Source organism: Drosophila montana, unplaced genomic scaffold, assembly GCF_035044405.1.
Source record: "Drosophila montana isolate Dmon_TW-CO22-7 unplaced genomic scaffold, ASM3504440v1 contig_312_1, whole genome shotgun sequence".
Classification (NCBI taxonomy): domain Eukaryota; kingdom Metazoa; phylum Arthropoda; class Insecta; order Diptera; family Drosophilidae; genus Drosophila; species Drosophila montana.
Genome location: NW_026998009.1, coordinates 328,033 through 341,073, shown reverse-complemented (window position 1 = coordinate 341,073; position 13,041 = coordinate 328,033). Strand labels below are relative to the sequence as shown.

At 41.5% G+C, this 13,041-nt stretch overlaps 1 protein-coding gene across 1 annotated transcript in view; it reads left to right on the top strand.

Moving 5' to 3' along the window:
- wb (wing blister) overlaps positions 1-13,041 on the top strand; it is a 96,392-nt gene that overhangs the window by 26,099 nt on the left and 57,252 nt on the right. The window contains exons 3-5 of the mRNA XM_064686053.1: positions 5,275-6,123; positions 9,265-10,304; positions 11,161-11,957. Of these exons, the coding sequence (XP_064542123.1) occupies positions 5,275-6,123; positions 9,265-10,304; positions 11,161-11,957 (2,686 nt within the window). The remainder of the gene's footprint in view (positions 1-5,274; positions 6,124-9,264; positions 10,305-11,160; positions 11,958-13,041) is intronic.

The following is a 13,041-nucleotide window of genomic DNA, read 5'->3' as shown; positions in this document are numbered from 1 at the left end:
TGTTTTGACTGTTGCGAATGTTTTTCACGTTTCGCCTTTTTCAGAATGCTTCTCGTTGTTTAAATTGTTGCTGTTTGCATTTGCATAAATCACTTGAAGGTTTCGCTGTTAACGTGATTGAAGCTTTGCTTGAAATCCTTTTATGTCGCTCTTTCCGGTTAACGGCCACTTGATTCGGGCCCAAATGGCCTCAGCCCGGGCTGTTATTTAAACCAAAGCTAAGCTAGTTGTTCTACTTGTCAGTTGCGAGAATTGAGTTTCCTCTTTGCTGCAGTTGCATTTAATGCGCCAATTTAACGATAAGAAAAGTTGTGGGCCAAAAAAGTTTGCCTTGCTCAAGCATTGAACTTTTTATTACCCACGCGCGGAAATGAGACAAGCAAGTGAAACAAGTAAGAATTGATAAAACCTAAAAAGTATGCGACAGAAAGATGCTCTATAAATAAATTCAAGGGAAAAATGAAAATAATAAATTTATCCATATACATAAGAACTCTTGGGTCTCTCTTGCCTCTCTTGTTAAGTTTTATTTATTTTTGCAATTCTATTTTGTGCTTTATCCTCAAACGTTGTTTAAAAGAAAAAAATTTAATTTGTAAAATGGTTGAAACTTCATTAGAACTAAATAAAGCTCTCTTCTCATACCCACTCTCTTCAATTTCTCTCTCTTCGGAGAGTAATAATTGTTCATTACGCTTTATGTCGCATTCTTAAACGTTTCACTGGCCGCGCTGCATAGCTTAAAAATGTGATTTTGATTCTATGCCTGCCCAATGCTTGTCTTACTTTTCTTTTCACTTCCGCTTTCTTTTTACCTTTCTGCTTTTTGTCTTGTTCTTAAGACTTGCACTGGCCGCGTTTCATAAATGGAAATCCTCGCTTATATACCCAATTCTATTTAGTTTAAACTGGTCTATATTCTACACCTTCTGTCTGCCATGTGGGTTCATTCGCCACATAAGCCACAAATTATGCGCTTCGCTTGTTGGCCGCCTTATCTAAAAACATGCCAGCCAAAAACTTCTATTTCTTGGGCTGCAAGACTTAATAATTTTGCAAATATATATAGATAAAAATAAAATGATGTAGATATTAGACATGTGAGTAATATGCATATGAGGAACTACACAACCAAACACATAACTAAATGCCTGCTATTTATTTATTTCTTTCTTTTTTTTTTGACTTTATTTTCGGCTGTCTGCTAGACTTTTGTCTGTCTCACACAATTTCGCGCTTGTTTATTTTTAAAGTTTACGATGCGACGATTCGGTGAGTTTTTTCGGTGATTACTGCATTTGGTTTTATGGCCTAAAAGTTTTTCCCTTGTTTTCAACAATTAGTAGGGGGTAAAAAAAAAAATGGAAAACGTTGCGCCCGATTAATTCTGGCCATTGAGCAATAAATATTTAATGAGCAGAAAACCTGCAAGTTAAATTATGGACTGCCAATTGTTGGTTTATATTTTATCTAAGCCATAATTCAATGGCCGAACACCGCTAGGTTTTTTCTAAAGCTCTTTAACAGCCTCTATCAATTCAATTAAGCTGTCTCACTTGCATATTTTAAACATTTTGTTGTCTAATTTGACATGCAGTTTATCAGCTAGCTGGTATCTGAGAACGGGTTTCATTTTATGGCCAGTTATCAATTGGAAGTGCATATAACAATAACTTGAAGCTGACCAAATATTAACACATATTTCAATGCCACGCCTTGAATGGGTTTTTCTCTTTTAGTTTTTTTTTTTTTTTCATTTCTCTACCATCTCTCCCTCTATCTCCATCTTTCTTTGCTGTTGTTTTCGCATTTGTTCAACACGTTTTTATTGTTGTTGTGCTTGTCAATTGGCCGTCAGTCCAATAGCTGATAAAAATGTCAAGTGCCGCCTTGTCTGCCCCGAGGGCTGACAGCCTCCACTTGCTGCTGCTGTTGCTCCTCCTATTGCTGCTGCTGCTGCTGCTGCTGTTGCTGCTGTTGTTGCCGATTGCAATCTACACAGATCTTCCACTGCCCTATAGAGAGACTCTTCTCTGTCTGCCCGTAGCGCTCTTATCGACAACTTGTTTCTGGCCAGGCAGCAGGAAGTTGCAGTCACAGACGCGTGCACTTGCATTTTGGACCTGACTTTATCTCTGATCAAGGTTAGTGCAATTGACGTAGACAACATAATTTCATGAGATAAGTTATCGATAGGCTGCCATGGTCATGGAACAATTGCAGTCGCAAAGAATCTACATCGGCATTTATTTTGTGATTGGTTTGAGAAATTGGCATGGTATTTTTTGTAATTGTTCGACATAATAATATTGTTTTTTTATGTTCTTTCTGAGTTTGTTCTAATTTGCATCCCTTTAGCGCACGTGTGCTCAATATTTACTTTTCTGGCGAGCTCAACTGTTCTATATATTTTTCTCATCGTCTTCCATATTAACTTGTATTGCATTTACATTAATTATCAGAAAACCCATTCACTTTACCCTCCATGTTCACTTGTCTTGTGTTAGAAATTGCTTTCAATCCGTTTTCTCAATTTCCAAAGATTAAACCAACACATGACCTCGAAAAGATGTATCCATATTCACTTTAACTGCATCAAAGCTTCTCATAAAATCATATAATTTGCATTCCCACTTGTCCTCCTTGGTCACTTATGTCACCCACCGTTAAAGCAATTTTTCTTTGCACTCATACCTCTAAAATTGTATTCAAACCGTTTTTTTTTTCTGGTTCACAAATCATTTGGCAGCATGCAATAAATTTTTCAAGACATTCACTAATTTGCCTGGCCAGCAATTTCTTACGTTTGCTGTCTCTATCCGATTTGCTATCTCGCTCTAATCTTATCAGCGCATGTCGTGCCGTCTTCTGGCAGCTGATGTTGTTATACCCTGTACGAATTGAAAGTGGGTTTAATGACTTGCTGCGAATGTTTGTTACAATGGCAGAAGGCAATATCTCTGAGTCAAGTTTGTCTGAATAAACACGTAGAGCTTGTTATTGGAAATATATATTTTTGTATAGCTTAAGTAAATCAATTTAATCAGTTTTAATCGAAAGCGTTACCCATTTCCTATCAAATCATTAAAAGTCGTTTTTATAGCAAGGATTTTCAAGCTATAAGATAAGAAATATACCCTTTCTCCATAAGAAAAAGTGGTAAATTTAAAGACCATCTTTATGCTATAAAAACATCACAAAAATCCAATGATAGGCCCAAAAGTTATCTAAAAATTAATTGTGAATTAAATGCAAGAGTTTGTAGCGACAGCTTAGAGCTATGCATAGGGTATTTCCGAGTCATGCACACGCAACAGTTGTTGGCTGTAATCAAAACCAGGCAAAGCAAATTGATGTTGCCGCTGGCAGACGCACGCATGCGCAGTGCTTGGCTTTGGTCTTTTTTAACCAGTGGCTTTTCCGCGTTTTATCAGCGTCTGCGAATCGGGAAAAACTAGCGGCGAAAATGTGTTGTTGTTGCAACAAGTGCCGTGGAAATTTGATAGACTCGTTGTTGAATGTCGCCTGTCGCGTTGTGTTATCGCAATGCGCCTGACATTTTGGCCATGGCTTATGAGCGGGTTTTTCTTTTTTTTTTTTGGAGCTGACGTTGCTGGAAAATATCGCTAGATGGCGCCAGCCGGCTTAGCCACGTTTTATAATCAATTACCCAGACTCAAAGCTGGTCAAAAGGCCACACCTTGCACACACACACACACACACACACACGCCTTTTATTGGTTTTAGTTTTTCCATTTATTTGTATTTTTCCGATCTTTGGCAATCGATAGGCCCGCAACACGCGACATTTTTGGCATTTTGGCCAAACAATTTTCCAAATAGTCAAGAAAATATATGTAGAAAAACATATAAATATCTCGTGTCGGTTGCTGCTGCCGCCGGGCGTGTTGCTGGCGTTTGGGAGTCGCCTTCTTTTTTTTTCTTTTTTTTTTTGGTTTTTGTTTGTTGACAGCTTGCAAAATTTATGACACGACGCTGGCGTTGGGTTAAAGTTTTTTTTTTTGCACCCAGCCAGCGGCAATAGGCGGCTGCTACGAATCTATAAGCTTTGCTGTTGTTGTTGCTGTTGCAGCTGCAGCTACAAAGATGTATAAAACTAAATGGAAACATCAGCGCCTTGCCCCAAAGTGACAGAAACAACATCGTTTTTCGCCGTGCGGCTAATTTATAGCGCAGGCCAGTGAATGTAAAACTGTAAACTGTAATATTGCGGTTTGTTAACTTCCCAAACAAACTTTTGGCCATAAATGTAAATTAATAAGTGACTTAATGCATATAAAGTGAAAAACGACCGAGCGGTTGTGTTTGTTACAAAATTACTTGCTAATTATGTTATAAAGTGACCATGGAGGACGAGCCGTAATATGGGGGCAGTAGACCTCGGCAGAGAGACTTATTTAGGCATTTTTGCTTATCAGATCTATAAAGTGGCTGTGGAGGACCTTTGCTTGTAAATATGCATGAAAAAAATGAAATTAATAAAGTATCAATGAAGGAATTGGTGTTAAAAATTGAGCATGGAGGACTTGGGTGTTCCTTCAGACAGAAGCCTTATTTACAGACAGCTCATTTATTACCCTGGACGTTAGTTTGCAAATGTACATGAAATTGATTATTCATAAAGTGACCATGGAGAACTTGGTATTACACATTAATACTTCACTCAAGTAACCATGGAGGACTTTTAAATGCTATTCATAGGGGCATGGTCGTTAGTGTACAAATTTTTATATAAATTGCTTATAAATAAAGTGACCGTGGAGAACTTGGCATTAAATACCAGGTTTACTTCGTTCCATCAAAAATATACATCAGCTGAAACTGCACAGAAATGCTTGGTCAATAAAGTAGGACTAGACATTGATAACTCTTCATCTTTCTTTAAAGTGACCATGGAGGACTTCTCATGAATATTCACTCGATCTGCTAAATTGTTTTTTTCTCATTAGTGAGAAAAAAAAAACAATATTTGAAAAAAAGGACAGACCTATTACTGTCAAGAAAATGTCTAAATTATTACGAAATCAGGCTACATTAAAGTGACAATGGAGGGGCGTGCATTAAGCTTAAGAGACTCTTCGCATTACAATTGAGACCTGTCATAAAGTATATTACTTTCCACCTGACAATCCACATTCATGAAGTAGGACAACATCCCTTTCTTACATTCCTTTATATTAATGCTTATAATAATGTAATTATTATTAATAATAATAATATTTTTAATTTCTTTGTACTTTTGCTGTTTTTCAGACCTATCAAATTTTTTTCGTCATGCTGAAATCGGCGAACTCACCGCGTCCCGCTTCCTGGATTTTGGAGAAATCAATCGATGGCATCAAATACGAGCCCTGGCAATACTTTGGCTTAAGCGATGCGGACTGTAAGCGACGCTACAATCTGTCCGGCCGTAATGGCAAATATATATTCAAAAACGACACCGAAGTCATATGCTCAACGCAGTACTCAAAGCCGCTGCCGCTGGAGAATGGGGAGCTGCACGTGTCCCTGTTGAAGAATCGACCTGGCGCACAGGAGCAGACGCCGGAGCTGATGCAGTTCATCAGAGCGCGTTTTATGCGCATACGATTGCAGGGTATGCACTCCACAGCGAATCTGGACAACAGCGTCGATTGGGTGCTCGACTCGCAGTCGCTGGAGAAGCGCAGTTTCTACAGCCTCAAGCAGCTGCGTGTCAGCGCCCGCCTCGACTGTCACGGGCACGCGAATCGCACCCAGGATGTGCCAGGCAGCTCCATGCTGCAGTGCATCTGCCAGCACAATGCGTGCGGCATGCAGTGCGAGGAGTGCTGTCCACTGTTCCAGGATCGTGCCTGGACGCCCGGCGGAGAATGCGAGATTTGCCAGTGTAATGGTCATGCGCACAGCTGCAGCTACGATGCGTTTCTGGAGCGTGGCATTTGTCAGAATTGTGGCAACAATACGGCGGGCAATGAGTGTGAATTCTGTTCCGGCGGTTTCTATAGACCCTTCGATGCGCCTCCCACTGAACCCTGTTTGCCCTGCGCCTGCAATCCGCAGCGCTCGACGGGCAGCTGCGCGCCTTTGGGTGGCGCTTGTCATTGTCTAGACGGTTTTCAGGTAAGAGTTGTTTAATCGAGTTATTGATTCGGTCAAAACTTATCGATTTTTGCATATGTCAATGTGCATCGTTTCTGATAATTTTATGCATGGTAAAGAGCCTAAATTGTTTAGGGTCTAGCTTCTTGCGTTAAAGTTAAAAGTGCTCAAGTAAAAACCGATATATATCGATTATTATGTGAGTGAAAATATATTGACGGTTCTCCCATATTTAAAGTATCTTTTTAAATGAGGAATGTTAGGTTTGTGGGAACTATTTAAAAAATATCGATTGATTTGCATACATCGATATATTTGAACTATAACCACTAACCATACAATGCATAGACTTGTCAAATGTTAAAATAATCGGATACCGATAAATCGTCAACGACTGAGCCCCATGGGTGACCGCGACCATTTTAGTGTGCCCAGACAAAGTAAGACTGCTGAGAGTGGCAGCCGAACGCCGGCCTCGACAGCCGAACGTTCAGTATGAAGCCGCATCCCGCTCAGCGCACAACGTTGCTGCGGCTGATGCTGTTTTGTAATATATGTATCTTTTCAGCCCAAATACATACATATGTGTATATGCGTGTGCAGAGTGCCCCTCGCTCACACTTATTGCTTTGCGCACTTGTGTGCATCTCCTTCTCCCTGCATAGCTTCTCAAAAACCCCGAGATCTACAAACATACATACATATGTTTGTGTTGTGTGGATGTGCGCACAAGTAGATCGCGGCGTTTGTCGCGAGCCAGAGATTTTTTCTTCAATTGTGTGCCTTTGGCCGTGGTGGCAAAAGGCACACACATTCACATGCTCTATCATGTATTTCTTCGTCCAGTCAGGCATAAGGAGAAGAATCTGATATATTTATATTCATTAAAAACTTAAATGACCTAAATGATATATTTATATATTATATTTTAATTTTTTTGTTTACTGTGGGGGGGACCAATTTTGCCTAAAATTAAAAAAAAACTAAGTGTATTTCTGCAAGGGTAATTCTTTGTCGGCTTGTCGAATAATTTAAGAAAAGACCAAACATTGAAAATATTCAATTTTTTCGTCTTGCTACTTGTGCACACGCACACTCTTTCGAGTAAGCAGTTGGGTGACATTATTAAAGGGTTTGGCCTGTTCATGTGCAAAACGCCTATTTTCCATGCATGGTGTAAGGGTAAGGGTACCTGAACGTTGGCATGTGTGCATAATAACTTTTTGGGCCTGCCAAGCACACACACTAACACACTTTTCTATATGGATGGAAGCATTTATGCGTTTGTGTGCGTGTTGGTTGCCTGCCTGCCTGCCCGATGCAAATTTGACCAAATTTGAAGTTTTTGGCATTTCTGAATTTCGAGCTCTACACACAGACACACACACACACAAAAATGTGTGCGAATGAGCCGATCAAGGGTTTGTCGTGAGACAGAGATATTTTCATCAATGGGTGCGTAAATTTGGGCGACGGTGGGCTTGCGGCCGCGTAAGGCACACATGTGTGAACAGGCAACGAAAGCAGGTGAACCGCCACTTGCCGCTCGTTTGCACTTTGATATGGAAAAAATGCAAGTGATCTTTTTATTTATTTTTTGACATAGTAAACATTTTGGGTTAAAGGGTGTTATGGCAGGCAATTAACGATAAGAATGTGCAGCATGCGTCTGCATCCATTTGTCCATTTGTTCACACATTTGTGCCTTACGCGGCCGCAAGCCCACCGTCGCCCAAATTTACGCACCCATTGATGAAAATATCTCTGTCTCACGACAAACCCTTGATCGGCTCATTCGCACACATTTTTGTGTGTGTGTGTGTCTGTGTGTCAGAGCTCGAAATTCAGAAATGCCAAAAACTTCAAATTTGGTCAAATTTGCATCGGGCAGGCAGGCAGGCAACCAACACGCACACAAAACGCATAAATGCTTCCATCCATATAGAAAAGTGTGTTAGTGTGTGTGCTTGGCAGGCCCAAAAAGTTATTATGCACACATGCCAACGTTCAGGTACCCTTACCCTTACACCATGCATGGAAAATAGGCGTTTTGCACATGAACAGGCCAAACCCTTTAATAATGTCACCCAACTGCTTACTCGAAAGAGTGTGCGTGTGCACAAGTAGCAAGACGAAAAAATTGAATATTTTCAATGTTTGGTCTTTTCTTAAATTATTCGACAAGCCGACGAAGAATTACCCTTGCAGAAATACGACTTAGTTTTTTTTTAATTTTAGGCAAAATTGGTCCCCCCCACAGTAAACAAAAAAAATTAAAATATAATATATAAATATATCATTTAGGTCATTTAAGTTTTTAATGAATATAAATATATCAGATTCTTCTCCTTATGCCTGACTGGACGAAGAAATACATGATAGAGCATTTGAATGTGTGTGCCTTTTGCCACCACAGGCACAAAGGGCACACAATTGAAGAAAAAATCTCTGGCTCGCGACAAACGCCGCGATCTACTTGTGCGCACATCCACACAACACAAACATATGTATGTATGTTTGTAGATCTCGGGGTTTTTGAGAAGCTATGCAGGGAGAAGGAGATGCACACAAGTGCGCAAAGCAATAAGTGTGAGCGAGGGGCACTCTGCACACGCATATACACATATGTATGTATTTGGGCTGAAAAGATACATATATTACAAAACAGCATCAGCCGCAGCAACGTTGTGCGCTGAGCGGGATGCGGCTTCATACTGAACGTTCGGCTGTCGAGGCCGGCGTTCGGCTGCCACTCTCAGCAGTCTTACTTTGTCTGGGCACACTAAAATGGTCGCGGTCACCCATGGGGCTCAGTCGTTGACGATTTATCGGTATCCGATTATTTTAACATTTGACAAGTCTATGCATTGTATGGTTAGTGCTATAACTTAAGCTAGAATTTAAAATCGATATTTATCGATATTTATTTTTAAAAGAAAACAAATTGACGGTTCATTGATATTTCGATAAAATATGAAATGTTTGCTATTTGGGAATAAACAAAAAATTATATCGAATTTGTAACCTTTCATATCGAGTAACTTAATGACTCGATATTAATGTACAAACATTTTCAGAGCATTAATTATTGATGTTTCAATATCGAAAATACTCAATGGGAAAATGAATCGATAAATCGATAAAAATCTATTATATTTGCAGGGTGACCACTGCGAGGAGTGCGCCCCGAATCACTATGGCGACGATTGTCGGCGCTGCGAATGCGATTTGCGCGGCACTGTGGCGGGCAGCGCCTGCGCTGGCAGTTGCCAGTGCAAGGCTCATGTGCAGGGCGACACTTGCGGTGAGTGCGCCACGGGCCACTTCGACTTGACCGAGCAGAATCCGGAGGGCTGCAGTCGCTGCTGGTGCTCGCACGTGTCGGACACTTGCCACAGCGCCAAGCTGCAAACGTTGGCCTTTGAGACGCTGAACGATTGGCGGTTGACGGACATACAGCGGGCACAGGCCATCGCTGTGGCCATGGATGCGGAACATAAGCGTCTGATCTTTGGCAACGAGCTGGACGAGGTGGAGGCGATTTACTGGCAGGCGCCGTTGGGCTATCTGGGCAATCGATTGACCAGCTACGGCGCCCGGCTGCAGCTGCAGTTGTCCTGGGTGGTAATGCGCGGCGATACTTCAGGCAAACCCACCACAGGTCCAAATGTTATTCTATGCGGCAAGAATGGCCTGAAAATAGCCTATGCGGATGAGTCCTACGACAGTCTGGAGCTGGCGCTGAATGTTACATTGACGGAACAAGGCTGGTATCATGTGCCGCCAGCGGTGAAGGATATCAAGACTAGACTGAGACGCACCGAGGGTGGCGACTATCATGGCGATGTGGTGACCAGATCACAGTTTCTCTCCGTGCTCGTCTCGCTGGATGCGTTGCTCATACGCGCCGCCTATCACACAGATCAGGTGGAGACTTCCCTGGAACATGCCATTATCTATTCGGGTGGTGTGGAGCTGGGCGGTAGGGCCACAACGCAGGTGGAGCAGTGCATTTGTCCAGCTGGCTATACGGGATTGTCCTGCGAGGGCTGCGCCTTTGGCTATAAACGCATCTATGAGAACTCTACGGATCATCAGCTGCTTGGCAAATGCATACCCTGTCCGTGCAATGGACACTCGAACTCTTGTGATCTGCAGAGCGGCAATTGTGGCGATTGCATGCACAATACATATGGAGAGCGGTGAGTGAGGGGTGGAGAAGGGGGCCTTAGGCATGGAGCTGCCTTAATTAAATACAAAATACTCTTATGAGAATGGTAAAAAGGCATCTCAATTTCTTAAAATTTAGCCAATACATATACCATCAAAAAGGTACTCATTTTCTTAACATTTAGCCAGTACATACACCATCCACACAGACATATAGTCCGTATGTTTAGATAATAAAAGGGCTATGATGTGAGTGGATCACAAGTGAATTCATTATCACTTTCACCAGATTCACCTACCATTTAGCTATACAATTCAATTTGAGGTTGTTAAAATATTCAAAATTGATTCTCAAAGATGAACAAATGATCAAGTATTCAAGTGGATTTCAGATCATAGCCTTACACTTTCATCAATGTAATTTAATCCAATTCACCTACCATCCACACGTGCAAGGTACTCTAAGCCTATACACATACCAGTGTGACGCGTTAAGCGGTGTGTAAACTGTTTAGTCGGGGTGAGCAGTAAATCAAACCCTATCTAGTCAAAAAGACAGTAAGAGTAGAATTAAGGATAGCTGAGTTATTTCACATTTTTTATCCTATGAAGAATATAACTTTTGCAAGAAGTACAGCTCGTGCAGCTGTTCTTACCACTTATCATTTAGCCAAATCAATTACCATCCACACACGCAGAGCAGGACACACAATTGTATTTTGTTTACCCAATTCACCTACCATACACACAATACACTCTAAGCCTGTACACACACCAGTCTCCACGCTGTCGTATGCATTTGCACCAAAAACTCACCACAGCTCACCATAACTCTATTTAGTCAAGACACACACCTCATGCAGCATTATTATTCTCTACCTTCTCCAGCTGCGAGCGTTGCCAGCTCGGATTCTATGGCAATCCGCTGCAGGGCACGCCCCACGACTGCAAACGCTGCGCCTGCCCACTGCCGGAGGAGTCCAACAATTTCTCGCCCAGCTGCCAGCTAAAGAGCTACAACTATATGGATCTGAATCCGCAATTCGAGCTGATCGAGCATGCGGAATACATATGCACCCAGTGCCCGGAGGGCTATACGGGCGACCATTGTCAGGTGTGCGACGATGGCTACTACGGCAATCCTCTGGAGTTGGGCAGCAGTTGTCAGCGCTGCGATTGCGAGGGTGGTCCGTGCAATGTCACCACCGGCGCCTGCATCACCTGCTATGGCAATACGGAGGGCTGGCGCTGTGAACGGTGCAAATTGGGCTACTGGGGTGATCCGGCCGTCGGCTGTGAGCCCTGCAACTGCTCTGCCGAGGGCTCGGAGAGCGGCCTCTGCGACAGCGCCGACGGGCAGTGCCTGTGCCGGCCCAGATTTGCGGGACAAAAGTGCAATGAATGCGACATTGGCTATGCCCATATCGAGCTGCAGTGCCTGCCCTGCAATTGTGATGCACTGGGCGCCGCTGTGCTGGACAACTGCAATGCCAGCACCGGGCAATGCGAATGCAAAATGGGCGTCATGGGCATCAAGTGTTCTGAGTGCCAGGATGGTTATTTTGGCATGAATGTGAATGCCGAACAGCTCGAAGATTTGGCTGCACTGCGCCAGGCCGAAAACGATGCCGACTGGGAGCTGATAAGCGACACTGACGATGAGCTCGAAGCTATGGCCTGTGAGGGTGAGTACCCATGCACTTATTTACCTACACAACATTTTATAAAATATTATATCAAACTATACACTGCACCAAAAAGTATGTTTCTCAAAAATAAATATGCAAGATAATATTTAATTCAGAAAGCAATTATATTTAATTTTAAATCTTTTTTTTTCGACTTTGGGTATTCCAAAATAAATAAAGCACTTTTAATTCTAGAAAGGGTATTACCTAGGCTGCTAAGCATTCGAAATTTAAAACCTACTTTTTGGAATTTAATGAGAGTTTGAAGTGCAGAAAGGGTATTATAGAAACAAATACAATACAAATATTTGTAAATTTCTACTTAGCTTTTAGCAGAAGAATAATATCATAATAATATCACACGATCTTTTGATATCAAAGTGATTTTAGTTTTCACAGAAATCTAAAACTATTCCATTTTCCAAAAAAACAAGAACAAAATTACTTTTTGAAATAAAAGTACACAATTTAAATAATTGGAATTACATTGGTAGTAATTCTTAAAGACACACACAACATAAAAATAAAACTAAGTTGCGGTTAAGAACAAAGAAATTCGGAAAAATATTTCATATACCATGAAATATTCCATATTCCCATAATCTATTTGTTGCCCACTCTGATAGATGACTGTGTGGTTGCACCTATAAAAAAAACAGATGTTCATTTGGGGCGTAGCGGGGCGGGGCAGTCCATCAGAAAGCACAGAAAAAATGCGTTAGATCTGTGCAGCAGCACGGAGTACATAATTGAATTTTATCTGTGCTTCGTAATGCGCTGCAGAGCTATGACTTCCAAAAAAAAAACGTTTCGTGTTCTTTGGAAAATCAATTACACGGCCTAACCATAACTTATTAGCTAATTAACTGCCAGTTAAAACAAAAAGTGGGTAGCCAGCAATAAAATGCCAAAAGTAACTACCTGAACTAACGTCAAGCGAAGCTAAAGATTTTTGCATTTCAACATGGAAGCTTGACCAAAAGTTACGCAGCAATCGGAAAAAAAAACTCGATTGGGTAGCGTAGTTAGTAGTTTTAACTATGAGCCGAACATTAAACTAATTTACTGATAGAACAGAAGC